Here is a 27,825-nt window from a genome sequence, read left to right as displayed (position 1 = left end):
CAAGCACATTTTTGCATTTATAAGCAAAGGAAATGCATATGTGAAAAGACTTTGAAAATATAAGGCAATACACAAAGGCAAGCACTATATAATCAGTTCTTTGTGTAAATTATGTTTTTTATTGACAGGGATCATTATCAGTGTGTACAGAAGCAAAGACTTCCCTGTGGGGTGTAGCTGTGTCCTCTGTTTGCAGAAGCCATGTGCTTGAGTGTGACTGTGCTTCTCAGACTCACAGTTTGCTTTTGCAAACAGTCCAGGATGAAACTGAGGAAGCTGCAGTCTGGAAGCTGGCTCAGGCCAGGCATCTTCGACGTAATAGATGTTTACTGAGAAGCTTAACAGCAAGTTACTGTGCTGTGGGGATACCAAGAGAAAGAACAATTCCTGATTGCTGAGTTGCATATAGTTCACATGTATTTGTGAAAAGACCTTACCTAATTCTCACAGCTGCTCTGCAAGACAGGTAGAGAGGCACGCCCATTTGCAGGGGAGAGTAGGTAGTTTTCTCCAAGTCACACAGCTTCGGAGCAGCAGAACCAGAAGCGGCACTCAGGTATCTCTAATCCTAACCCTGGTGCTGGGTGTCCTGGCTGCCTAGTGGATAGACGGGCCCCTCCTGCCCATCAGGAGCATTCAGTCTGCAGGAGAAATACAAACAGGGATCCGTGAAAGGCCACATTGACCAGGTGTTCTTACTGAGAGCAAACAGTACAGGAGGGAAAAAAGAGGAAGGTGACTAACTGCCTCCTGGTCACACTCTGAGTCCTAAGACCAAGTGGCCACTTTTGCTGGTGGTAGCCTAAAGGGAGAGATGTTCCATTAATGGCAGTCACTTTCTTTCTCTTTGTCCACCTCATTTCATTTCTCTCTGCGTGTTACAGCCCTTTTCCTCTTGTTCGCCTCTTGTGAATTCCAGTCTCTGGATCTGTATCTCTTTGTCTGTTTTCCTGTGTGGAAGGCTGGAGCTTGGCCTTTTTTATTCCCAGTAACTGTTTCTATCTCAGTCTCCTCCGATGGAGCTTCCTGTGCTGTGTCTTTCTTACCATGTCTCTTCCCATCACTTCTTCTCTCCTTTTATCCTCCTTCCTGTTCTGTCTCTGCTTCACCTGTCCCTAATGCGGAAAGGAAGTGTGGTTCTCAATAAAACACTTTTTATTTCAAAAGACTTTCATTTTCTTTGTTATGATTTTTAAAGTAGATGAGTGGATGGAGACCTCTAAGTTCTCTTTTGGCTCAGGAGCTCAATGTGAAGATGTTTCATGTGTGAATCTCAGTCTTTTTCCATTGTTTCCCCATCTATTTGCCATGAAGTGATGGGACCAAATGCCATGATCTTAGTTTTCTGAATGTTGAGTTTTAAGCCAGCTTTTTCACTTTCCTCTTTCACCTTCATCAAGAGACTCTTTAGTTTTTCTTTGGCTTCTGCCATAAGGGTGGTGTGATCTGCATATCTGAGGTTATTGATATTTCTCCCAGCAATCTATTCACTTGAGTATTCTCTAAGTATTTTACAAGTAAATATGGAATTTTCAGTTTAAGGCTGGAGAAGCCAGGGAGCAGATATGGGGAGAGTCATGTATCTTACTTCCTGACAGTATCCAGCTTGGGATCTAAAGTACTGGGAGAGATGGGGACCAAGAAGCAGGATCAGTGGCAGAAGAAACCACTGAGAAATCCACCACAGCCCTCCAAAACTGGAAGCTTTATTGATTCCCATTCAAGCGGTGTGATTCTGATTTGGTAAATAAGTCTTAACATCCAGTAACCCAAGCCTCACTCCTGAAACCCACAAAGGAAGTATAATTAAAACCTCCTTAAATTTATTCCCAACCCTATAGCATGAAGTAGTTGAAATCACACTGGAACATGAATCAGGAGTCCTGTTCCTAATTTGAGTCTTGCCATTTCACAGAGTGGCAATTCTATTTACCATTTGTACCTAAGTTTCCTTATCTATAAAATGAAAATAATATGCTTATCTACCTCACTGGGTTGGTTATTTTGAGAACCAAGTCAGATAATACATGTAAAATGCTTTGAAAAATTATAGTTATATATAAATATAAAATGGTATTAATAATGGCATCAGAGCCCTTAAACTCCATCCCGTACATTTCTATTTGTGGGTAAACAATTAGGAACAATTGTTACTAATCCAAAACCACACTGTGAAAAAGAATTACCTACTCTCTCCTTGCTTATCAAGTTTGATGGCAGAATAGTCATTAAGTACATTGACCTTGAAGGCAGAAAACACTGAATTTAAATCCCAGCACTGCTACCAGCAGTCTGACCTTAGCGATATTTTAGTTGCTTTGGGTCTCGTTTTTCAGACAGACACACACACACTCACTCATGCTGAGTGAGGGTTATAGACTTTTCATGACGAACCAATGAGATAATGCATGCAAAATGTTGGATCCAGTACCTGGCATATTATGAGTACTTAATAAGCATTAGCTTTTAAAAGTATCACACATTTCTCGAGCATTTGCAATGTGCCAGGTGTAATTTAGGGAACAAAACAAAAAGATCCTGTTTTTTTGTTGTGGTTTTTTTTTTTGTCATATCACGCAGCTTGCGGGATCGTAGTTCCCCAAACAAGCACAGAGTCCTAACCACTGGACAGACAGGAAATTCCCGACATGGTCCTATTTTGAAGAAAGAGTGTATAAATAAAAACCAACATGCTTACTACACAAATGCAAAGGCAGTTCAGAAAATGAACTTAGAAACCTGCCTGGAAGACAGATTCCTTCTTGCAGGAAGAACCATTTAGCTCAAGACTTTTGAAGGCAAAGTGGAAGTTTATGTTGAAAAAAAATTTTTCGGATACTTTTTACTCAACTTTATCGTTTGCCCACAGGGGTTTTTGGATCACTTGAAAAGCCAAGGCTCATGTTTATGCTTGTTGCCCTTCTGGTGATTCAACCTAAACATTTTAGTGACTTCACAAGCATGGTTTCTGAAGTTGATTTTACTGGTTATTTTCTCTGCATGAAACATCTGTTGTTTTCCCTTCATAGACTCCTTAAGAGCCGTACAAATGACTTGTTGATTCCCATCACTTAGAAGTATTTCATCGTTGCTGTTACCTTTAAGGAGAGATGGTAGCAAGGACTTATGACCACTTGTCCCTCTCTGGGAGAGCTGGAGGTGACTGGGATAAATGGGCAGGGAGAGGAAACTGCAGTGAAGGATTTGCTGTTCTGGAGAGAATGGAAGGTTTACAGACAGCTGCAAATATGAATATACAGATAGCCTTTTATTTGCCAGATACCTTGCTACCAAATGGAAGTATCTTTCACATTTCTACCAATTGTGTTGGCAGTGAAATGGGGAGTCAGAGATGTTGCCCTCAGTAGAAGAAATATCAGACTTTTCTTTGGGTTTTCTGCTTTCTTGCTGCTGCTGCTGCTTATCGCTTCAGTCGTGTTCAACTCTGTGCAACCCTATGGACTGCAGCCTGCCAGGTTCCTCTGTCCCTGGGATTCTCTAGGCAGGAGTACTAGAGTGGGTTGCCATGTTGGCCTCCTGGGGATCTTCCTGACCCAGGGATCAAACCCTGGTCTCTTGCACTGCAGGCAGGCTCTTTACTGCTGAGCCATCAGGGAAGCCCCCTTCTGCTTCCTTGCTGCTGCTGCTAAGTCACTTCAGTCGTGTTCGACTCTGTGCAACCCCATAGATGGCAGCCCACCAGGCTCCCCCGTCCCTGGGATTCTCCAGGCAAGAACACTGGAGTGGGTTGCCATTTCCTTCTCCAATGCATGAAAGTGAAAAGTGAAAGTGAAGTCGCTCAGTCGTGTCCCACTCTTTGCGACCCCAGGGACTGTAGCTTACCAGCCTCCTCCATCCATTGGATTTTCCAGGCAAGAGTACTGGAGTGGGGTGCCATTGCCTTCTCCTTACTGTTGGCTAAATCTCTCAGTTTAACTACATATAGGAAGATGTTGAAAGCTGTGTTTATATCTGCTTCTACACCAGCAACTTCGATGTTAGAGAAAGTTTAATTGGCATCTAACAGAAATCATCTGTTAGCTTATAAAAGTCATAGAATCTTAAAGATTTGGGGGCAGGAAGAACCTAGGAGGGTTTGTAATACAGCCTCTTCAATTTCACAAATGAGCATAATGGCCCAGGGCGACTGAGCCCATCTCTTCCAGAGTCCTCTGAGAGGGTTTGGTCAGCATTTTGCATGGTGCTGATTTGAAGAGATCTCTATAGTATGTTTCGACTGCTGTAGTTCAGTTCAGTTCAGTCGCTCAGTCGTGTCCGACTCTCTGCAACCCCATGAATCGCAGCACGCCAGGCCTCCCTGTTCATCACCATCTCCCGGAGTTCACTCAGACTCATGTCCATTGAGTCCGTGATGCCATCCAGCCATCTCATCCTCGGTCGTCCCTTTCTCCTACTGCCCCCAATCCCTCCCAGCATCAGAGTCTTTTCCAATGAGTCAACTCTTCGCATGAGGTGGCCAAAGTACTGGAGTTTCAGCTTCAGCATCATTCCCTCCGAAGAAATCCCAGGGTTGATCTCCTTCAGAATGGACTGGTTGGATCTCCTTGCAGTCCAAGGGACTCTCAAGAGTCTTCTCCAACACCACAGTTCAAAAGCATCAATTCTTCGGCGCTCAGCCTTCTTCACAGTCCAACTCTCACATCCATACATGACCACAGGAAAAACCATAGCCTTGACTAGATGGACCTTAGTCGGCAAAATAATGTCCCTGCTTTTGAATATGCTATCTAAGTTGGTCATAACTTTCCTTCCAAGGAGTAAGCGTCTTTTAATTTCATGGCTGCAGTCACCATTTGTGGTGATTCTGAAGCCCAAAAAATAAAGTCTGACACTGTTTCCCCGTCTATTTCCCATGAAGTGATGGGACCGGATGCCATCATCTTCGTAAATGAATTGTCTTGCTCCCCTTTGTAAGCTGGAAGATACAGCCCAAAGTAAAACTCTGGCAAATCCCAAGAGAAGAGAAGCCGGTAGTACTCAAGTTAATGTATTGGCCTCTGTGTTTGGTGCTGAGTGAAAACAGCTTGATTCACTCCACTCAATTCCAGAGCATCTGACCCAAGAACTCTGAAATAAGGATGACGGTATCAATAACAACAATAACAACAACAGTCACCAGGACGGGATGGTATCTTGCCCCAAAGAGACAGTACCGCAATACCACAGCAAGTCTGCGGCCATGAGACCCCACCGCCCTGTGTAGTTTGAGAGAGGAACTGCTGGATTCAGGATTTCATGTTTCTCGATTCAGGATTTCATGTTTCTCGGAGCGACGCTCCCCTGGAGAAAGTTGAGCAGTTGGCAGGACCTAGAAAAGCCATCTTTGGCCGGCAGAGACACCATTTCCTTAAGAATCCCACTTGGACGCTAGAGTGCTTCATAGACGAGCCGCGCAGGCGGACGCCACCAGCCCACCCGCCCTCGCCTCCCTCCGCCTGAGACGCCCACCGCCGGGTTCGCGCCGGGCCACGCCCCTGCCCCGCGGCTCGCCCCCGCCCCGCGGCTCTAGGGGACCCGGCCCGGCGCCTTTCCCTACCTGGCTCTCTCGGGGCCTCCCCCACCCGCCGCCTGGCCCGGGGCTGGGGAGGGCAGGTGCGAGGCGGTTGGCTGGCCGCGCGGGTCCCCGCGGGAGGGGGAGGCGTCCTCAGTGACGGAACAGAAGCCGCGAGAGCCTCGGCGCTGCCCCCACGGCCTCGGCCGGGCGGCGGCCACTGGCGCGCCGCGGGTCGGGGACGCAGCATCGGCGCGCTCAGGGCCCGGCGGGCAGTAGCTCCCGCCGCCGCCCACTCGCCGGCCGGGGAATCCGGGGCAGCCTCCGGCTCAGGGGCGGCGGCGGCGAGACCCCGCCCCGCCCGGCCGGCCCGCGCCTATCGCGGTCCGCGGCCTGGTCACGCGGGGAGTGGCGCCGCGAGCTCCGGGCCATCGCCCGGCGGCGGCCAGAGTCGCGGCGGGCCGGGACGGGAGCGGAGGGCGGAGGGCGGAGGGTAGAAGTAGGGGCGGGCGGGCCGCGCCAGTCCCCGAGCCGCGCACGCGGAGCCGACCGAGCCACGCCGAGGGCGCCGAGCGAGGCGGCCGAGCCCGAGCACCCATGCTGCTGCCGCTGGCCTGGGGCTCGCTCTTCTTCCCGGGGCTCTTCGGGGTCTGCACCTGGGGGCTGCGGCGCGCGCGGCCCGCCTGGACCCACCACGACTGCGTGATGATCAGCACCAGGTACGGGGCGAGCCCGCGCCGTCGCCCGGCTACCCGCCCCGGCCGCGCCCGCCCCGCGCCGAGCCCAGGGCGGAAAAGGGGGGCGACAGGAAGAGAGGGGGCTGCCTCCCGGGTCCTCGCCCCTCCGCGGGGCCGGCCGGAGCGCTCCGAGGACCCTGTGCGTCCTGCCCCGGAGGGAGGGAGAAAGACGGAGGTGGCTGGAGGCGGTTGCCGGGGAGGGGTGGGGGTGGCGAGAAGCGGGGGTCGGCTGCCCGCGCTGATGAGGACCAGGAGGAACATCTCCCGACCTCCGACGTCTACCAGTGGCTTTAGGGGTCGGGAGCGGGGTGGCGGCCCTCGCTGCCCCGGCAGCCTGGGGAAAGTCAGGTTGCAGGGTTCTGGCTTCATGCTGTCCGTGGGACTGGATTGAGGGCGCTCTCCACCACCCCACCCCACCCCGTTTCTCTTTTCTGCCGCACGTTAGGCTGGTTTCTTCAGTGCAGGCTGTGTTGGCCACCGGGTCTGGGATCATCGTCATCCGCTCCTGCAGCGACGTGATCACCGACAGGTAACATCCGATGCGGATGCCGGTTGAAAGCTACACAAATCACAGCGCCGAGCTCTTTCGAGGTTTCCACAGTTGAGTGGCTCACAGGCACTGGTTTTTTATCAGCATAAGCCAGCAGACAGCTGATTAATGGGTGAAACTTGGGCACCATAATTAGTTCCCTCCTCTCCTCACCTTCTTCAGCATCGCCAGCTTAGAAATAAATGCTGGAGAATGCCATTTAGAGACTTGAGTCTGATTTAAGGTGTATTAGAGGACAGTGTGGTCTATCGACCCAAGTTCTTTATGCGATTGATACATGTGAAAATTACTTACAAGTGAAAGTAAGGCTTTTGATGCTTTTAAATGACCTCCCTGGGGTTCTGCTCTGGACTCCAGAGCCAGGGTATGTCCAGTGTGGTTAGCAGAGCCCTCCTAAGGAAAGGAACAAAACCCCTCATCCCTTTCCTTAACAAATGCCGCTTTCCTCTTTCCTCTGAAAGATTAAGGTGATGAAGAGTTTTCTGGATCTTTTGGAAAACTGACTCCTGTGTGTGTTAGAGCTCAGGCCAGGGCTGGGCAGCAAATGTGCATCTGGTAAAACATATAAAGACCTGGCCTCTACTTTGTATAGTATTTAGACCTGTGCAATGGTGGTTCCCACCATCTCACCCCCCACTTTTAAAGCCATCCTTTTTATTTGTCTTCTCAGAATCACTCTTTCTTCCTCACAGATAAATTGAAGAGCGACTGTCAAATGTGCGGGGAAAGTTAATAGCCTGTCCTGATCCCTTTCTCATGGTGACTCGCTTAATGGCCTGCTTTTTACCTGTTGGGACTGGAATAGCAGGGGAGCCTGAGTGGGGCGTCTAACTCACTGTGGCCTGCAAATTCCATGCCTGGATCTTACTTGGGATTTGTCCTGCCATCATGATGTTTGTACTTGTCTTTTTTTGCCTCTTTTTAGACAAGACCAGCTATTGGCAACACACTGTAGATGCTGAGAGAAGACAGGTCAAGTGACTGACTGCATACATCTAAGGCTAACAGCTTTTGCTTGGCTGGGTTCAATATGTATTTTAATTGAGCATGTTCTGATGGTGCAGCAAGCTCCCTCACTCTAGTCTATCAGGTCAAACTTGACATGCGCCTCTTTTGCTGAGATAAAGGCAGATGCAGCCCCACAGCACTCCTGGGGAAGCTGCAGAAAGCTGCTATACATTTTAGAAAGGAGGTCTGCACACGATTAACTTTCACTTCTTTAGCCCTGTGTCTCAGGGGCTTGGGCATCTGAGTTTGGCTTTCAGGGTCCTTCTTTTGTGTAACTTTATGCCTTAGATTCATTCTCTGCTTGCAGAATGGAGACAGACACCACCTTCACCTTACATGGATGTACAAGGATGCTCTAAAGGCAGCTAGATCATCTAGGGGCAGGGGAAAAGCCTTCGGGGTTCATAGTCTGTTCATCCAGATATTTTTCTATCATATGCCCTTGAACTTTAGGCCTTCATATAGAATGTCTGAAGGTAGGAGGAGGTGTCTGAATCGTCTCAAATTATATGCAGAATGTGGTGTGGGGCCAGGGCTTTCATCATCATCTTAAAAGAGATCCAGATCCTTAATAGGGCTGAGAATCACAGCTCTAGGCAATTTCTCTATTTAAGCACTTACTTTTGTTTGTTTGTTTTGGCCATACTGTGAGGCTTGCTAGATCTTAGTTCCCTGGACAGTGATCTGCCAGCAGTGACAGCGTAGGACCACCAGGGAATTCCCTAAGTACTTAGATTTGGACAGTACTTTTTACATTTAAAAGGACTCTCAGGGCTCACCAGTGGCTCAGTGGTAAAGAATCTGCCTGCCAATGCAGGAGACACAGGTTCAATCCCTGATCTGGGAAGATCCCACATGCTGTGGAGCAGCTGAACCCCTGCACCACAACTGTAGAGCCTGTGCTCTGGAGCCCAGGAGCTGCAACTACTGAGCCCATGTGTTGCAACTGCTGAAGTCCTCTAGCCCTAGAGCCCGTGCTCCGAAACAAGAGAGCCATTGCAAAGAGCAGCCCCTGCTCACCGCAGCTGGAGAAAAGCCTGCACAGCATAAGGACCCACCACAGCCAAAAATAAATAAATGTAATTTAAAAAATAAAAGGACTCTCATCAGAAATTTCCTGGAGGTCCAGTGGTTAGGACTCCACACATTCACTGCCAAGGGCCCACGTTCAATCCCTGGTTGGAGAACTAAGATCCCACAAGCCATGGCGGTATGGCCAATAAATAAATAAATAAAAAGACTCTCATACTTTTGATTTTCTAATCTTCATGATGACTTTATCAGGGAAGTAAGACAAGGATTATTATCTTCATTTAATAAAAGAAGTAGTTAAGGTCCAGGCTAGTGGTAGCTAAGTTTATAATCCAGATTGCTTGCTAGTAAATCTTTGGGGAATTCTGACAGCCACACTTTCTCATCTTACTGAATTGGTACTGTGTGCAAAATTTTAAAACCCTGGGATCCACTCAAGGGGAGAGGTCAGTTACATTTCAGCTCAGCGTCTAGTAGCTGTTCATAGTTGTTTCAATTGGGATTGCTTCAAGAAAGTGGTGGAGACCACAGATGGGCAGTAGAATAAATATTGCATCTTTTTTTAACCTCAGTGGAACTTGGCTGTTAATTTACCTGCATGAATATTAAATTTGCCATTACTTGTGTGCCTGTTTTACAGCTTACTCATTATTTAGTTTTGCTGTGGTAAGTGTGGAATGATTCAGGAACCGGAATGTGAATGGCACTCTATATATTCCCAGTGTTGCCTGTTCAGTGGATGGGCTCCTTTGGTTAAGTCACCTGGGACAAAGGGAAAGACACAGATGTGAGGCCCTTGGCACACCATGTGTAGTCTCTGGGGTATCAAGTCCTGAACAAGCACTGCAGGCGATTCTGATGTTTGGGTAGTTTGAGCCACATAATAGTGAAATGTTTCATCTACCTAACACGTGGGCACGCTGTTAAACTTGGCTGATTTGGAGAAGCTAATCCTCCTCCAGATAGTACACCATTTTAATTTCTTTTTCACATATATTTTCTGTAGAATGGCTCTTTTGGGACCAAAATTTCCAAAATTATGTAGAGACTTCCCTTCAAATCTGCTCTGGGACAGTGATAAAACTATCATTTTGACTTAGCAAATATTGATTCAACACCTTTGGACAAGTAAATGGGAACACTTGTCTTTTGTCCTGGGTTCTCTTTGGGTATCTGTCCGATGTAAGGTAGTCCTTGAGATCTGGGCTCGTTTCCAGACACATTTTTCTTAATGGGTGACACTGAGTTCAGTTGTGCAGTTATAAAGAAAATGGCCAGGGCTACTTCCCAGAAACTCCCTAGAGTGGGGTTGCAAACAGATGTAAGAGAAACTCAACTGCTGAGTAATGAGTGGAGTTAAACTGGAAATATTGGATTTGGGATGTGGGCCACCTTCCAAACCAGTTTCTTGGTGGGGCGATTGAATCATTAGTAGAGGTATCTACCTCAAGGTCAGCCTCTATTGCAGTACCAGAAAACCCATTACAAATGAGTAGGCAAATAGTGATGGCAATCACCGAAACACAGGGTGCTGAGGGGATCCTTGCTTTCTAAGCCTTTGGTACTTAGAAGTTTGCCCTGTAAATTTAAAAAAGTTGTTCACCTGCCCTGTCAGTTACAGCATCTTCACTGTAAAGTATCTGGGGTCAAGACAGCTGATGAAGTACAAAGCCAAAGCAAATGTGTTTAAGTGGAGGCTGGCTGTGAGCCTTCGTAGTTGGTACCCGTGATTACTCCCTGGACCGTGTATATGCTTTCTTTCAGGCACTGGCTTGCCCGAGAGTATGTCTGGTTTTTGATTCCCTACATGATCTATGACACCTACGCCATGTACCTCTGTGAGTGGTATCGAGCCGGGGACCAGAGCAGCAGACATTCCCTCACCATTTTTCGAAACTTCCTAAGCAAAAACCGCCTCATGATCACACACCATGTGTTCATTCTGCTTGTCCTTGTGCCCATTGCCCAGGTAATGGCCTCCCAACAGCCACCAAGTCGCTCGTTTCTCTTGTTGAACCGGGCACCCCGACCATCAGATTCCCCCTTTTCCTCCCCTTCGTTGCCTCACCCGCCACCCTCCTGCCAGCTGCTGCTGCAGTGTAGGGAGGAATTACATCTGAAACTTCTGGTCCTCCTTACTGGTGATCCCCTAGCCCTCAGGGCTTCTCCAGCATGTGTCAAAGGTTCTGCCATTAGTTCATTGAAGATAAAAACCAAGGACTTCCCTGGTGATCCAGTGGCTAAAACTCTAAACTCCCAGTGCAGGGAGCCTGGGTTTGATCCCTGGTCAGGGAACTAGATCCCACATGCCGCAACTAAGACCTGGCATGGTAAAATAATAATTTTTTTTTTTAAAGATAAAAACCGATATACAATACAACATAAAGACTGTTTAAAGAAATGAGAGTTGCTCCATCAACTGGTTATTTGCCCTAATAGTGCCCAGAGAGGGCTGTATACATTATTTTGATGTCACAAAAGCAGAGACTCTCAAAACAGCCTCTTAATTTCTTCCCCGATCTGCTTTTTTCCCCCCATTAAAAAACTCACCCAACAAGGAAGAGAAATGGGAATGCAGAGTGAGTAACGAGTCATTCCCGAGGACCTACCGGGTGACAGGTATTTGGTTTAAAAACTCACAGCTTTCTAATAGTCATTAGAAATTATTAGAAATAATTAGACATGAGTTCCCTGGTTGCTCAGTGGTAAAGTATCCGCCTGCAACGCAGGAGCTACAGGAGACAAGCGTTTAATCCCTGGGTCAGGAAGATCCCCTGGAGGAGGAAATGGCAACTCACTCCAGTATTCTTGCCTGGAGAATCCCATGGGCAGAGGAGCCTGGTGGGCTACAGTCCATGGGGTTGCAAGCAGTCAGACACGACTAAAGCAACTTAGCACACACGCAAGCAATCAGACGTGATAATTAGACTGTTAGCCCTCTATGGTAGATGAAGAAAGTGGGGCTCTGAGAGTTTCCATTCCTCCCCTCGGGGGTACACTGTGCTGCTTTCCTGAAAGGATAAGAGGAGAAGCAAGAGGGCGAGATGTTGACAAGCCTCTCTTGACTGTATTGGGACCCTAACATTAAGCATGGGGCCTGGCACGCATTTTATGGAACTGATCTGGCTTCGGTGTCCTTGGCAGGACTAAGTGAACACCCGAAAGTGGGCTGCAGTCTCTTTTGGCTGACACTGAAATTCAGAGCAAGCCTGGTGTGTGATGCAGTTGCCTCTGGACCTTGGGGATTCTGGGCACTATGGAGGCCCCCCAGTGTGAGCTGGTCTGCCCTGGCCCATTGAGTACTTCCCCTCACCCCCACCCCCGCCCCACATGGTTGCTCAGGGTTACCCTTTTCAAGAGCCCCAGTTAAGAACCTTCCATCCGGTGGTTCCTCAACCTCCATTACTTATTTCCCCTTTCCTCTTTCCCTCTGCAGAAGCTTAGGGGAGAGCTTGGAGACTTCTTTGTCGGCTGCATCTTCACAGCAGAACTGAGCACTCCATTTGTATCGCTGGGCAGAATTCTGATCCAGGCATGTATGGGTGGGGTGGCAGAAATAGTGCCAAGGGAACCGACTCTGCTTTTCCTTGGAGATTAGGGGTAGGGGTGGTTGGAGAAATCCCTTTAGTGCTACGAATAGTGGGGTAGGAGACCCTTGAACAGACTTAAATGTCAGTTGGTCTTCGAAGCCAGTGGGGGGAGATTGTACGTTTGATTTCACATTTGATCCAGTTCTTTATGGTGGCTCAGACAGTAAAGAATCTTCCTGCAGTCCAGGAGATCCAGGTTTAATCCCTGGGTGGGGAAGATCCTCTGGAGAAGAAAATGGCTACTCACTCCAGCATTCTTGCCTGGAGAATTTCACAGACAGAGGAGCCTGGTGGGCTACAGTCCATGGAATTGTACAGTCAGACATGACTGAGTGACTTTCACTTTATATATAATTTTTCCTGGTCATAAATGTTTTTAAAATTATATTTGGTTGCACTGGGTCTTCCCTGGTGCTCTCGAGTTTTTTTCCTCTAGTTGCAGTGGTTGGGGGCTACTCATCCTTGTGTGGGGGCTTCTCATTGTCGCGTCTCTTGTTGTGGTGTGAGAACTCAGTACGGTAGTTGTGGCACTCGGGCTTAGTTGCCCCGAGGCATGTGCAATCTCCCCAGACCAGGGATTGAGTCAGTGTCCCCTGCACTGGCCGGCGGATTCTTAACCCCTGGACCACCAGGGAAGTCCACAGATTTTCGAATCTGCTGTTTCTGGGCTCCTGTCAGCTGGGTGGCTTTCATATCACTGCTGGAAAAAATATGGGACTGTATGCATCCATCAGTACAGCAGTGCTTAGTCATGTTTTCTACAAGTGTCGGAAAAGGAGACGCTTGACGTGAACCCTGTGGGACTCAGGCTAGTCACAACCCGAAGGTGACCTTGCTTTCTCCCTCCCTCTTCTTTTCTTTCGCAGCTAAAGCAGCAGCACACGCTGCTGTACAAGGTGAATGGAATCCTCACGCTGACCACTTTCTTCTTGTGTCGGATCCTCCTCTTCCCTTTCATGTACTGGTCCTACGGCCGGCAGCAGGGACTGAGCCTGCTCCGAGTGCCCTTCCACATTCCTTTCCACTGCAATGTGGCCAATGCCTTCCTCATCGCGCCACAGATCTACTGGTTCTCTCTGCTGTGCAAAAAGGCAGCCCGGCTCTTTGATGTTCCTCCAGCCAAAAAGGACAGTTGATGGCTCCCATGAGTCAGGCAGTGAGGCCGCCTACTCGGTATTCCCTAGACCAAATTGCAAATTGTGTCTTGGGTGGCCTCAGCCTTTTGGGTATTGTTCAGCAGATGGATTTGAGTTTTTCTAAAGGATATTCACTATCACCTCCCTCTTCTAACCTGCCCCTTTTGCAAAAGCACTCTTTCCCTTAGCAACAACTGTTGGATCCTGTCAGAGCTCCACTGGCAGTGAGGTGGTTTTAATGCAAAGCCCAAGGATCCTTTCTTGGGTCTTACCTCCAGGGCTCTGGGAGGTAGAAACAGGGGGTGTGGAGAAAGGGGTACCAAGGTGCTAAGCAGCCGGGCACCTGCCTGGTCCTAATATTGGTGGCTCCCCACCTTTCCAACCACTCAGGGCAGTATCTATACGCTGGGCCAGCAGAAGCAAGTGATGACTTGGTTCTTTACATAATTTTTTGTAATGCTGGCCTGGGAAAATCACTGTGGGTAGGTAGTTTTTTTTGTTTACTAAATAACCTGTTGGTCCTTTGCCTCATTCTCTCATCCATGTGCCAACATAAAATCCTGTCTACTGACTTCCAATCAGAAGTCTCGCTGGCGGGGTGCAGTAGGAGGCAGGGATGGGAGCCTGAAGCACCTGAGTAGGTAGGCAGGCCCGTGGGTCAGCACCTCCGCCGGCTGACTTGGAAAGACCAATGTCAAACTTATGAGCTTGTTGTCAACAGGTAAGATACTGTTCTCTTTTTAAGTACCCTCAAGCCCAGCTTCCCCCATATCCACACATATAGGATGCTCTTGTTAAAAACTACAGGGGTAACACAAAATGACAGCTGCTGAGCTATTCACTGGGTGACCCCACTCTTTGACACTCCTTTTCCTATGGAGTAGGATGGACTTCAGTATTCCAAACCGTGAGATGTCTCATCTAGACGGCCTCCTGATAAGCCAGAGCTTGTGGTCCAAAGCCTGTTCCTCTCTGAGTTACCACCATTTAGCCACAGAAGGCTGGAAAGCAGGAGTGCAAGACAGCCCTGGCCCAGATATGTTTTGTGGACTGACTGCTACCTACCATTTGCAAATAGCATCCTCTGGTGCCAACACTAATTACTCCTTAACAATAAGAAAGGATTTTAGAAACTGCTACCATGGAATTTCTTCCCAAGTGGCAGTGAAAAACTAGATTTTTTTAAAAAGTGCCTTTTAATTCATTGTTGTCTGTGAACTTTTTAAAGTACTGAATGTGTGACAGTGTCTCAAATTTTGACTATTTCAGTCTTTAATGGGTGCCGTTTAAAAAACAAGCTGTAATTTTTTACTGTTTTGTTTACTGTCAGTATATCTTTATTAATCACCCCTGTGGTGATTAAATTGCACTAATATTTTCCAACTTAATTCTCATTTGTGAAATACATTCATGCCAACTTCCAGTGACTATGTGTCTGTGTTTCTGGTCTGTGTTCTTATTCATGTAACTGGCAGAGGTGGGCTGTTGTGGGAAAAGGGGATGTGTGAACGCTTTCACCCTCTAGGAGGGCCTCACTCATACCTCACTCTAAAGTGTTTCTGTAATTCATGGTGCCAACAGTTCTAGACTTCACGCCCAGTGGTCACATAACTTTAGGCCCTTTCTTCTCTTCCTAGGTGAATCCCTACTAGGAGTCAGGAGGGTGGAAACCCGATTGTAGGCCACAGACAGAGCCAGCCCACTAACCTGAACCTGAACCTAAAGGCGTGGGAGGGAACACTGCCTCACTATGATGGGGAGTATGGATCTGTCCCTCCTTGCCTCCCATGCAAACACCTCACCAGTCCCCCGAGTTCTGTAATACATCCTGGACAACCTTAAATTCGCCTTTTCGCGCCTCCACACACACCATCTGCTCCCACGTTTTTCAAAACCATGACAACCCATCCTAGGCAGAAGATAATCACACCCATCCTTTGAACACGTCTCTGCTGTGTTTACCAGTTTCAGTACAGCCCCTTTGGGATCCAGTGAACAGATGGAGTTAACACGGGGGGCAGAAGTTCTTAACTCAGGACACCCATTTTCCTGAGGTCACTGACCTACCCCCCCAACATCTAATGTTCTTGGCCCAACCTCCTCCTTTTACAGTGGCTACAGGCCTTGTGGGCACACAAATCACTTGGCCAACTGGTAGCAGAAAAAGAGTCCTTTTCCTAGTTCCTGCCCTTTCCAAGACACCACAAAGTATGTCTGAAGAGTTTCAGTGTGCCTTGTAATCTGTCTACCTGAGTGTTTCGCCTTTATACTTACTTCTTGGGAGAATCCAATGATGAACATGTTCCCCCGAGCTAAGAGATCAGGTCAAGCTGAGCCCAGTTTCAGAGTGTACTGAGGAGCCAAGACCACTGAAGAGAAAGACTCAAAAGAGGCAAGGTGAAACTCAAAAGAGAATTTTATTATAACCTGTTTGTTACAAATACCTAAGAAACTATTTTTTTTACACTGTTATTGTCTTATTTGGGGGCTTGTGTACAATTCCACATGACTGAAAAGTTTCTGCTGCTCTGCTCCAGTCCCCATCGAGCCCGCCAAGTGGAGGCCCGGCTGTTTTCTGACCCACGGAGGTCAGAAGTTGCTGATCTTCTGCAGGAGGGTTTGGCGCCGCTCCTCGGGGCTGATGTTCTCGGCAATGGACTTTAAGAAGCGCTGCTCGTTTGCTTTCTGGAGCAAGGAGCTGACGGAAGGGTTGGTCTTGCTCAGGGTTTCGTAGCAGGTGAGGATCTCCAAGGCCAAGACATAGAGAGGTTCACAGACCTCCTGGTGGACCATGGCCATGATGTGCAGAACGTGACAGAACACCTGGGTATAGAAAAACAGGGTTTCCTGGGTCAGGTCCTGCTCTTGTCCTTGAGCCCAAGGGCCAACCGACTGTATCAACCGAACGGAATCCAGGAGATTGGTCAGACTGTTGCAGAGGAGCTTGACCACATGGTTCCAGCCCTCCACGGGGAGCCAGTTACGGCAGCTCTGGCTGCAGAGAAACTGAAAAGCTCTAAGCAAGAGTACAGAGAGCTGGAGCTCCTGGGCAAAGGGCTTCAGGTTGAGCAGAGGAACGAACTGTATATACTCCAGGCTGTAAGGGACGTGCAGCAGTTGCTTCTCCAACAGTCTCCGGGTCAGCTGGTGAAGGCACTGCCATTCCTGGGGGCTGCACCATGGCATGACCTGCACCAGGGCCACCAGGAAGCCCTTGCTGAACAACCTGACCTCCTCAGGGTTGCCCACATCCACCACCAGGAGGGCGAGCATCTGCTCGGAGATGCTGCTGGAGATGGAGGAGCACTCCATCCAGGCCAGGAGGCCTGTGCCGGGCCCATACCCGGGGTGGGCCTGGGAGGTCCACTCATCCTCAGAAAGCTTACAGATCTCAAAGAGCGTGGCTGGCACCTCACACTTGAAGTGGCCCTCAAAGAAGCTCTTCAGTCTCAGGCCCACAGTCCAATCTAGTTGCTCCAGCTTCCGGTGGAGCCAGGACAGGGACTTGACCCAGGTGTCCGGGGAGAAGGTGTCGGCATTAGCTGAGACCACCTCACAGAGGAGCTCCAGGATGTGGATGGCCAGGTCCTTTCCGTCCAGGGGGAGACAGCGCTTCTCCTTGGGGAGCTGCCAGTATTTGCTGAAGCCATCAAGGAGCTGGCACAGGCTGAAGATGAGTGGGAACGGAGAGCAGGACTGCAGCCAGTATTCCTCCAGGTTTGTGCTCCCTTCCAGAGTCTGGACGAAGATCCTCAGACTGAGGTCCACCTCTTTGACCTCCAGCATCAAGAAAGGCAGGACAAACTCCTTTAGTACCTCATCTGGCTCGAGCAGAGCAGCGACTGGAATCCCTTGGGGCTTTATAGGACTCACCAGGCAGCTCAGGAGCTCCAGAAACTGCTTCTCCTCCCGGGGTGTCGAGAGTTTGGTCCAGACTGTCTCTTTGAGGCAGGACACCACGAATGTGGTGGAGTGGCCTGGCCCCTGCTCTTCCGTGAACCGGAGGGCGGGGAAGGCAGTGAGAATCTGAGCCAGGAACTTGTGGGTGCCGAGGTTGACCACAGCCATGCTGCACACCTTCTTCACCGTGATCTCCGGGTGCAGGATGACCAGGCGGGCCACGGAAGCAACAGCCTTAGCCAAGCCCTGTTCAGAGGTGCTCTGTGTGAGCTGGTTGAAAGTCGTGTTGAGGTCCTCCTGAAAGCCCTCCAAGTGAGCTAACAATTTCTCAGAGAGGCCCTTGCGCCCCCAAGAGCGCAGGACCCCCGAGAGGACTTTATTTTTATCTGGCAGCGAGAGGTGTGTGTAACACTCCAGGATCAAGTCGACCACCTGTTTGATCCGAGGTTTGGAGATGGCCCTATCTATCGTGCCGACTTCCATCACCGTCTCCAGTAGCTTTAACACCAGGCCCGGCTCTCGGAAGAGAGCCCGGTTGTCGAGCAGGCAGGACAGCCACTCGTCTGAGAAGGCCCACCTCCTCTCGGAGGCGAAGATGTAGCACATCTCCACGTGGCGGTCCATCTTCTGCTCGATGATGGCCATGGCGATGGAGGCGGCGATGTCCTGCCCGCCGCCCGTGCTCCTCACCGCCCTGTTTGTCTTCCTCAGGAAGTCCCCCACGCACTCTGCCAGCTCAGAGACCACCTGCCTCTCCTCCTTGGCCAGGCTGGTGGTATCCAGGTAGAGCTTCAGGTTCTGGCTGAAGGAGGTCAGGCTGTCGCAGAGCCGGAAGCTGTCGTAGCTGGTCCCCTGGCTGCTGTTGAGCAAGGCCTGCAGCTCCTCCCCCCACTCCTGCAGCAGGCTGCGCAGGAACTCAAAGCCCACGAAGATGGTCTCGCTCGGCAGCCTGGCCAGGGAGGTCAGGCTGATGTCCCGCTCCGCCTCCTTCACCTTCTCTGCCAGTGCCTGCTGGTGATATGGGTTCTGGGTGTCTGAGTTCCACACAGAGATCACCGTGGCCAGCTTGTCCAGGTACACGGTCGCAGACACTTCCTGGGGGTCCTCCTCCATCAGCGCAAACACGGTCAGCATGTCAGCCAAGTTGGCTAAGGCGCAGCACTTCATCCCAGGACATAGGATCCTGTCCTGGATTTGTTTCAGCCCCGTGAGCAGCATGGCCAGCAGGGGCATGGTTGGACACACATCTGGATCAGACTTGAACCTCTTTGGGGGGTGGGAGAAGTCATCGGAGGAGGACAGGTACTTGTGGGCCATTGTCCGGAACTGGGAGAGCAGGGGGTCCTGCTGATTGCCCTTGTGCTTCATCATTTCCCACCAGACATCGAGGAAGAAGGCCACGTCCTTGGAAGAAGTGTCGACGGTCATGTGCTCCAAAAAGCGCTCTAGTTCCGCACGGCAGATAGTGGTGGGCAGGGCCATCAGGAGCTGGATAAAGAGTCCAGAGGCCTCCAGCGACTTGAGCAGCTCAAAGAGGACCGTGTGATTGATGGTGGGGATCATGTTGCCCACAGAGAAGAATACATCTTCCTGCCAGCGGTTTTCCATGTCAGAAGGGGTGACGGGGCAGGGCTGTAGCACCTTGGCCCAAATGATAATCAGGGCTTTCTTCTTCCAGGCGAAGGGCTGGGAGCAGGCTGTGGCAGAGGAGATCTCCCTCAGAGCCTCCACAATGGGCCGCCCAACGTGCTCCCAGTCAGACTTGGTCATTTCAGCCAGTGCTTTGGGGCGGAACAGCTGCTCGGCCAGCAAGAAACCCCCGTGCAAGATAGTCATTTCCTCACAGATATTCAAAGGTCCTGCAAAGATAGAACGTGGTGAAAAAATTTCCAGAACAGTAAGCAGAGGTTAGAGAGAGAGACAGCAGTTGGTTGATGGGCTGTCATGATTAGGGGTACAGAAGATAAGGGTTCTGAGTGAGATCGGTAGGAGCGGGGAAAAGAGGGTAGCTCCAGGAGCCGCTGCAGAGCTGGAGTCAAAGGATTTACCTGAGGAACCAAAAGGACTCCCAGCTCTCTAGGCGCTTCCCTGGTGGCTCAGTGGTAAAGAGTCTGCCCGTTAATGCAGGAGACTTGGGTTCAATCCCTCAGTCAGGCAAAGAAGGAAATGGGAACCCACTCCAGTATTTTTGCCTGGGAAATCCCATGGGCAGAGAAACCTGGCAGGCTTACAGTCCAGGAGGTGTCACAAGATTTGGACATAACTTAGCAATTAAATAACAACAAAGCTCTCTAGCCTGCAACCGGTAAGACAACAGGCACCACTGGACACAGGGAGCACAAGAAATGGGCTGGGAGGGAACACTGATCAGTTTTGGTCATTTGGAGTTTGAAGGTAGAACATTAAAGTAGAGATGTCCTCTGGTCCGTCTAGTCAAGGCTATGGTTTTTCCAGTGGTCATGTATGGATGTGAGAGTTGGACTGTGAAGAAAGCTGAGCGCTAAAGAATTGATGGTTTTGAACTGTGGTGTTGGAGAAGACTCTTGAGAGTCCCCTGGACTGCAAGGAGATCCAACCAGCCCATTCTAAAGATCAGCCCTGGGTGTTCATTGGAAGGACTGATGTTGAAGCTGAGACTCCAATACTTTGGTTATCTCATGCGAAGAGTTGACTCATTGGAAAAGACTCTGATGCTGGGAGGGATTAGGGGCAGGAGGAGAAGCGGACAACAGAGGATGAGATGGCTGGATGACATCACAGACTCAATGAACTTGAGTTTGGGTAAACTCCAGGAGTTGGCGATGGACAGGGAGGCCTGGCGTGCTGCGATTCATGGGGTCGCAAAGAGACTGAACTGACTGAATGGAAACAGAGGGCTGGAAAGTCAGCCTTGAAATGCAGCTCAAAAGAGTCTGCCTGGAGGTGAGGCCCTCCAGCAAAGGATGGACCAACAGAGGCTTTGGGGAGGAACTGCTGAGAGAGAGAAAGAAAACACAAGGACAGGACCAAACTACAGCAGCCACCAAGTACGTACTGCAGGACACAACACTGAGCTTCTAACTAACAATATAGACTAGGAGGGGCCTGGACCAGGGCTGTGGGTACAGCAGCACTCAGACAAGTCCTGCCTCCCTACTTTTCTCTAAAAATCTCGTCTTGCAAATGGATTTCAAATCGTCTGCCTTTTAAGGAAACAATTCAATTCCTACAACCTTTTCCATCAAAGAGAATAAACCGCTGAGGGTCCTGGTTTCTTTTGTTAGAAACCAAGAAGAAAATAGATAAAAAAGATTGCACTTGATTCAGAAGAGTCCTTCCTTCAGTGAGCCATGAGTCAACATAGACTTAGCAAGGAAGGGGATGTTTAGACAGACATATATTAAATCCTAGCTCAGCCATTCAAAAGCAGTATCATCTTGGACAGATTACTTCTTTGAGCTTCCCTTCTGCATAGGTGGGCATAATACAGACTGCACATTATGACTGTCAGGGTCAAATATTAACAGTATATACTAGTCAAGCCCTTGGCATTGGGTCTGTGCCCATTGTTGGCTCCCAAACCCATCTCTCAGGGCTGCTAAGGGTTAAATAAGATATAGCTATAATGAGTCTGACATGACTGAGCAACTGAACCACAGTAAGAGTCAGGACAAAGAGCCTGAGATGTCCCTGGTGGCCCAATGGTTACAACCTCAGGCTCCCAATGCAGAGGCCCAGGCAGGGTTCAATCCCTGGTCAGGCAACTGGATTCCACATGCCACAGCTAAAAGATCTCCCATGTCACAACCAAGACTGGGTGCAACCAAAAAACAAACAAACAAAAAAAAATCCTGACTAGGTGCTTGAACGCAGGTTCCCCCAAACCCTTCCACCGTTGGCAGAACTAGAATCTTGCCCCCATTCTTTGCCTTCCTCCAGCTCAGAAACATGGCACAGAGCTCTCGAAGGTGTGTTTCCTTTGGCTGAGAAAGTAAATCACTGTACAAACTCTTCAATATTCCTGATTTCTCCCCTTTCTCAGGGCCAGTACCTCGTGCCCCCAAGGACACAGCTTCTCCATCTTCGTGAGCCAGGGTTCTACCCTGCCCTTTCCACTAGGAGCGTAAATCCAATCCACTGTTCCTGAGGGCATTCCACCTGGCTGTGCAGTGGCGGAGGCAGACTCCCAGGAAGAGCTGGGTTGCTGAGGAGTCTCCCTGGGGGTTCTGGGCCTTCTTTCTGGCTCAGGCTACTCTGCCAGGGCCCCCAAATAGGCTCCCTTCTGACTCTGTAAATTCAATTTTATTGCACTATCCACTCAGTTGAGATGTTTGGAACTGGAAACTCACCTTCCAGAGACATTTGAAGGAGTAAGTCCCAGAAACAGTTAATAGCTGAACAAATCCCAAATGTTTTATCACTCATGGTTAACTGGTGCTTGTGAGTGCCCACTCCTTATGTTGATTAAGTGCTTACTCTGTACCAGGCACTGTGCTGGTTGGTATGCATATAAGACCTCTTTTGATGGTCACATCGACCTTTTGAGGATCTTTCCTGTTTCAGATATGGGAACGTTAAGACTCAGAAGCAATTTGCTCAGGATGTCGAAACTCCAAAGTGGTGGGGCTGGGAGAGAGATCGCCGCAGCTGCAGGCTCCAAACTTTCAACTCTACCCTCCCACCATGGAGGAGCTGGCTGGGAGCAGGGTCCAGAATATTCCTCTACAGCCTCCTATTACTAGCACACCTTAGGAAGCCTCACCCCAGCTCTTCCAGGACAGCCTCCAGGTCTCAGGCCCTTAATTAAGAGCACGTCTGGCGGGAGGGGGCGGGGGGGGGGTGGTGGCGCTGGGCAAGCAGCTGCAAATTTATACCAGCTCCCCACTCCCTTCTCCCAAACCTGGCCTCTGAGTATTCAAGAGGCACGTGCCACCTGGCTGCTGCAACCGGCGCCAACTGCTGGTCTGAAGAACGCTAGTCCTGCGCAAAGGCTCCAGGCTCGACTCTGTACACATGTGACCTCAGTGAAAAGTTGCCCAAACTCTGTGAAACGGATCATCTCCTTCTATCCACGAGCACCTCAAGAGTCAGACACTTGCTCAAGAACTCAGCAGACGTTCAATGAATGAGACTGTCATGGATCCAAGCGGATTCTCCCATGCGCTCCCGGAGCCCGGCCTTTTCCAAAGCACGTGCCGGAACCTGACAACTCTCGGGAACGCAAACTTCTCATCCGCTGGGCCCCGGAGCTGGCTAGTGGCGGGCGGAGGAGTGGTGAGCTAGAGCCCGGCCTCCCGACCCCCGGTCTCCAGGACACCCTCGCCTTCCCAACTCCCTCCCCGGCCCGGAGGCCTCCCTGAGCCCAGGCCCGCTCAGCACTGCCTGGTCACCGGTTGTGGGACCACGGCCCACGTGGGTCCGGGCCTGGGAAGCCGAACACCCACCTAGGTCCATGGCGGCGACTCCGGCGGCGGCGCGGGCCGCCCCTCCCTCTCCGCGCTGAGGGCGACGTAAGCGTCACGGCACAATGGGCGGCCCCGGGGGGCGGGACAATAGGCCGGGCCTCAGCCACAGCCCGCAGTCTCACCTCGGGCTCCGGGCGGTACAGACCCGGCCTCCGCCGCCCCCCGCGCACGCGCGGTCCCACTTAACCGCCGGCGGCGTTAGGACCGCCAGGCCCACAGCACCCCCTATCGGCCGGAGTCCTCCCACCAACGAACAGGCAGGTACCCGTGCTCCGCCCCTTCCTCTCCCCGGGCCCCGCCCCCAAGGGACCGCCCACCCCCAGTCCCCGCCTCGCGCGGCCAGGAGTCGGGGCAACCCCCGTTTCCTGGGTTCCAGTTGGTCCTTCCCGTTAGCTCTGTCCTTGGCCTCGCATTCTTCAACATCTTGTAATGCGAGCCCCGCCACTGTTCACTCTCACTAAATATCCCTCCCCAGGCTGCCCACTAACCTGCATGGACACACCACTCCCTGAGAGCCTTCCTCCCCCGCAGCGGGGCTCCTGCCCGACTCAAACACGCGTGGTCCTCAGCATTCTTCCTTTTGACAGCAGCAGTTGCTCCATTATTTTCTGGCATCACAAACACCTTTGAAATGTTAACGGTTGTCCTTCACAGAAAATGCACGGTGCGAGCCAGAATGCCTGTGTGAGAGATCTAATCCAAGGGGCCCGTTTGTAATCTGTACTGTAAGATAACCCACGTATATCCTCTGTCTTTCCCACACATTGGCTTGTCTCCCTTTCCCTCCTTCCCGGGCTTAATCACCAGCCTCGAATGTTTCTAACTCTCCATCCTCCAGCTTCTAGTGCCGGACACCACTTAGAAAAGGACAGAAGGGCCCAGCCTCAGCACCCCCAATGTGCCAAGTGGAGTTTGAGATGGCCTGCGCTGCCATCAAGCAATTGAAGGGGCCGGTGAGCGATCAGGAGAAATTGTTGGTGTACAGCTATTACAAACAGGCCACCCAGGGCGACTGCAACATCCCGGCCCCACCTGCCACCGACCTGAAAGCCAAGGCCAAGTGGGAGGCATGGAATGAAAATAAAGGGATGTCCAAGATGGATGCCATGAGGATCTACATTGCCAAAGTGGAAGAACTAAAGAAAAATGAAGCTGGTTAGGGAGGACAGAGTAGCAGGGCAGCTCTAGTAGGGAAGGAGGCACTTTAAAGACCTTTTGAGGGCCGAAATATCCTGAGGCTGTAACAACCACCGTAGCTGAGACCTCAATAAATCACTTTAACTGCATGATAGTGACTGCTGTTGCACAACTGATGAATGGTGTCTGTCTGATAAAAAGTGAGAGTCCTGGGGGGAGGTATCCCAAATGTATGAAAAGGATCTCTCCTTGAGGGGAAAGTTCTGGCGAAATTGGCTTTCTGTAGGATTGAGTTCCCAGCCTTCCTTTTCCCCAGAGCATATATAGATATTCAGCAGAAGCAGAGGAGCTGGGGCAGAATCACGCTCTGACTTGAGGTCAGTGAGACCATTCTCCTGAGGTTCAGTCTCTGGGAAAGGGAGGGGGAGAAGGAAGGAAAGGAGTCTGAGGCCCCTTGTCTCTCCAGGGGCTGTTGATTCACTATTAACCCAAAGCCTCTTGATGAAAGTGAAAGTGGAGAGTGAAAAAGTTGGCTTAAAGCTCAACATTCAGAAAACTAAGATCATGGCATCTGGTCCCATCACTTCATGGCAAATAGATGGGGAAACAGTGGAAACAGTGTCAGACTTTATTTTTGGGGGCTCCAAAATCACCGCAGATGGTGACTTCAGCCATGAAATTAAAAGACACTTACTCCTTGGAAGGAAAGTTATGACCAACCTAGATAGCATATTGAAAAGCAGAGACATTACTTTGCCAACAAAGGTCCATCTAGTCAAAGCTATGGTTTTTCCAGTGGTCATGTATGGATGTGAGAGTTGGACTGTGAAGAAAGCTGAGTGCCGAAGAATTGATGCTTCTGAACTGTGGTGTTGGAGAAGACTCTTGAGAGTCCCTTGGACTGCAAGGAGATCCAACCAGTCCATTCTAAAGGAGATCAGTCCTGGGTGTTCTTTGGAAGGAATGATGCTAAAGCTGAAACTCCAGTACTTTGGCCACCTCATGCGAAGAGTTAACTCATTGGAAAAGGCTCTGATGCTGGGAGGGTTTGAAGGCAGGAGGAGAAGGGGATGACACAGGATGAGATGGCTGGATGGCATCACCGACTCAATGGACTTGAGTTTGAACTCCGGGAGTTGGTGATGGACAGGGAGGCCTGGCGTGCTGTGATTCATGGGGTCGCAAAGAGTCGGACACGACTGAGCGACTGAACTGAACTGAACTGATAGAGTTGGGGGTAGGGGTGGGGCCTGGTCTTCCAAAAAGCTGAAGTCAAGTCCCACTACCCAAAGCCCCTACTGAAGACAGGCCTGGTGAAGTTAATATTTTGAGGGAAGTCACACTTTGAAACTGATGAATTAATGCATCACAACACAGCAGTTGAGAAACACCGGAATGGTTTCAAAATACCAGACTCTGAAAGACACATTTAAGACCATGCAACCAAATTTTTCTTGGGACCAGTCCCTTAGCTAGCCTTGGTTTCTGCTTGGGGATGTTTGTGGGACAGTGTGTCTACATATGCATGTGGGATTTGTTTGGGGAGCACAACACATCCCTTGACCTGTGCTGGGGCTACGGCACCTAAGCTCAGCGTCTCTTCTTAGTGTTTTCATGGAGTCATCAATGCACAATGGCGCCCTGAGACAGGACTGCTAAATGGTATTATTAAAGACATTCCAGAGAAGAAAGCCAGCTGTAGCATGGAATTTCCTAATACTCTCTTCAAACTATTTTCCTAGCTCATGATATCAGGCCAGCTCCTGTTCATGGAGGACTATTTAACAACAGAAGCAACAGCCATAAAGAAGACTTCAAAGGGTAAAGGAAACCAGATCTGGCCAGGTATCTCCTTCAAGAACCTATGTTCACATATTTTCAGAAAGTTGCTACAGACTAACCGCATTACCTAAGAATCACGTATACTCAGGATACCACAGTGACTATAAAGGACTATTCCTCTTAACTATAAATTGGACAAGACCCACGCTGCACAATGGTGCTGTTCTCTCTGGAAGATACTATGAACACATTTTGATGCTTTTAGGACCATGATTCACATTAAATGTGAATTAACAGTAAAAATAATAATAGAACACCTTGTTCCAAAATATGCTGTCAATTTAGGTGCTGTACCATACCATTCTGTAAATCACTATAAAACTCAATAAATTCTAAGGACTCTAGACAGCAACTGAAGAATATATATTTTTTTAAAGTAAGGTATAGTATACACAGTGTGCTAAAATTCTGGGAGAAGGAGAGAGAAAGAACATATGTGTATGCTTAATGAGGAGAAAGGGAGTATGGGATTGATGGGGAGGAACAAGGCTTTTCAGTAAGTACCTTTTTATACTGTTTTTATTTTTGAACCACTGACTCTATTACCTTATAAAGGGTCTGAGGCAAGGGTGCTTCTTTACTTCTCTTTAAGGATGGAGTAATAAGTTTTCTACAGATTTCTCAAAGGTAAAGGAAAGCTATCTTAGACCAAACTGAAATTTCCCATCAACTTCTATCATAAATTTCAGTGGACACGGGAGAACCCTCCTGGAAACTCTGCTAGACCACAATGACATCGTGGGACAGGTGAGATAGGCAGACAGTCACCTTAAGGAGCACTGAAAGTCCCTAGCTTTGCTAATTCCACCCCAATGTCAGACAAATGGGGGATTTCATACTAACTCTCCAGGCTAACCTGGGAGAACTCCCATATTACAGTCTTTCTGTATTTAAACCCAAGAGAGATTTGAACTTCAACTTTTAATATATTAGGACCACAACCCTGGAGGTCAAAAAAACAAAATCATTGCTCTGAAAACACAACTCCGGAAAAAAGGAGGAACTTTCCAATTTCATCTGTTTAAAAACACCAGTGTGGACAAAACCATCTTTAAGTAATGACTTTTGGTTTAAAATTAGCAGCTGCCTATATAGAGGTCAACTTTTGGACTGCTTGATAAAAGGTGAAAGTGGTACAGTAAATGGTTTTAGGATGAATAAAATATTAAAGACTGCAACAAAGGAAAAATGACAGGCAATGAGAGAAATAAAAGGGGGCTGATATCATAGAGCTAAAATGTCCCAGATAGCTAAAGAGCATTCAGTTCTCTTGTGCAGAGCTCTCTTGTGCAGAGCTCAACATTTAAGAGAAAAAACTGGGGGTAAGATAAAGAGGACTCTAGCATCTGTTTAGTACTTACATAAACCACTTGTTTTACTATAACAATCTTAGAAGGCCACATCAGGAATTTCCCTAGTGGTCCAGTGGTTAAGACTGCATACTTCCACTGCAGAGGGCCTGAGTTCGATCCTTGTCAGAGAACAAAGATTCCACATGCCTTGCAAAATAGAAAGCTACAACAAAGCAGTCTAACACACTGGGAAAAGTATAGTTTCTTTTCAGGAAAACAGTATTACTAGAGAGAAACATCAAGAATTACTTAATAATCTAACAGAAAATCTGAGAATTAATGAATCATAGTCTAAAGAAGACAGACGAGGCATTTCCTTGATTATCCAAAATTCATATAATAATTTCCCTATGCATAGGAAAAGGTGAACCAATTGTGGACAGGAGGAACATAGTTTGGTTTGCACTGAAACTCACAATTGGTTTTAGAGGCTATGATTTACAAGTAATTTCATGTATATTGTGCAGGAACTGGTAACTTCTGAGTCAGTCCTTTCCAAACTCCTTAGTTTCTTCCCTAAAGTGTGAAACTGACCACCACCTTTAAATACTGATTCTTTCAAATTGGTTGTAACAGCTCGATTTC

At 49.2% G+C, this 27,825-nt stretch overlaps 3 protein-coding genes and 1 long non-coding RNA gene across 7 annotated transcripts; 2 read left to right on the top strand and 2 right to left on the bottom strand.

Moving 5' to 3' along the window:
- Positions 1-99: 99 nt before the first annotated feature.
- Positions 100-5,965, bottom strand: LOC138447354 (uncharacterized). The gene is made up of 3 exons (XR_011259800.1): positions 5,558-5,965; positions 438-641; positions 100-357 (listed from the first exon to the last, which is right to left on the bottom strand). It is a non-coding gene; the product is annotated as an uncharacterized lncRNA (long non-coding RNA).
- Positions 5,523-14,985, top strand: TLCD3A (TLC domain containing 3A). 3 transcript variants are annotated; one of them, XM_069603106.1, is made up of 5 exons: positions 5,523-6,231; positions 6,695-6,778; positions 10,604-10,808; positions 12,276-12,371; positions 13,296-14,985. In XM_069603106.1, exons 1-5 carry the CDS (start codon positions 6,110-6,112, stop codon positions 13,563-13,565), a joined length of 777 nt encoding a protein of 258 aa, XP_069459207.1. In that variant the 5' UTR covers positions 5,523-6,109; the 3' UTR covers positions 13,566-14,985. The 3 variants fall into 3 exon arrangements, with proteins under 3 accessions (XP_069459207.1, XP_069459208.1, XP_069459209.1); XM_069603107.1 differs by lacking the exon at positions 10,604-10,808 and having other exon boundaries at positions 5,732-6,231; XM_069603108.1 differs by lacking the exons at positions 10,604-10,808; positions 12,276-12,371; positions 13,296-14,985 and adding an exon at positions 7,492-9,410 and having other exon boundaries at positions 5,732-6,231.
- Positions 14,986-15,963: 978 nt separating this feature from the next.
- On the bottom strand, positions 15,964-26,553 carry GEMIN4 (gem nuclear organelle associated protein 4). 2 transcript variants are annotated; one of them, XM_069603031.1, is made up of 2 exons: positions 23,398-26,553; positions 15,964-19,324 (listed from the first exon to the last, which is right to left on the bottom strand). In XM_069603031.1, the coding sequence occupies exons 1-2, from the start codon at positions 23,522-23,524 to the stop codon at positions 16,155-16,157; spliced, it is 3,297 nt and encodes a 1,098-aa protein (XP_069459132.1). In that variant the 5' UTR covers positions 23,525-26,553; the 3' UTR covers positions 15,964-16,154. The 2 variants fall into 2 exon arrangements, with proteins under 2 accessions (XP_069459132.1, XP_069459133.1); XM_069603032.1 differs by lacking the exon at positions 23,398-26,553 and adding an exon at positions 22,889-23,129.
- On the top strand, positions 23,728-24,195 carry LOC138447352 (diazepam-binding inhibitor-like 5). Its single transcript, XM_069603116.1, has one exon. The coding sequence runs from the start codon at positions 23,806-23,808 to the stop codon at positions 24,067-24,069; it is 264 nt and encodes an 87-aa protein (XP_069459217.1). The 5' UTR covers positions 23,728-23,805; the 3' UTR covers positions 24,070-24,195.
- Positions 26,554-27,825: the final 1,272 nt, after the last annotated feature.

This window comes from Ovis canadensis, chromosome 11 (genome assembly GCF_042477335.2).
Source record: "Ovis canadensis isolate MfBH-ARS-UI-01 breed Bighorn chromosome 11, ARS-UI_OviCan_v2, whole genome shotgun sequence".
Classification (NCBI taxonomy): Eukaryota; Metazoa; Chordata; class Mammalia; order Artiodactyla; family Bovidae; genus Ovis; species Ovis canadensis.
The sequence above is the reverse complement of the archived record's forward strand: the minus strand, read 5'-3'. Positions and strand labels throughout refer to the sequence as shown.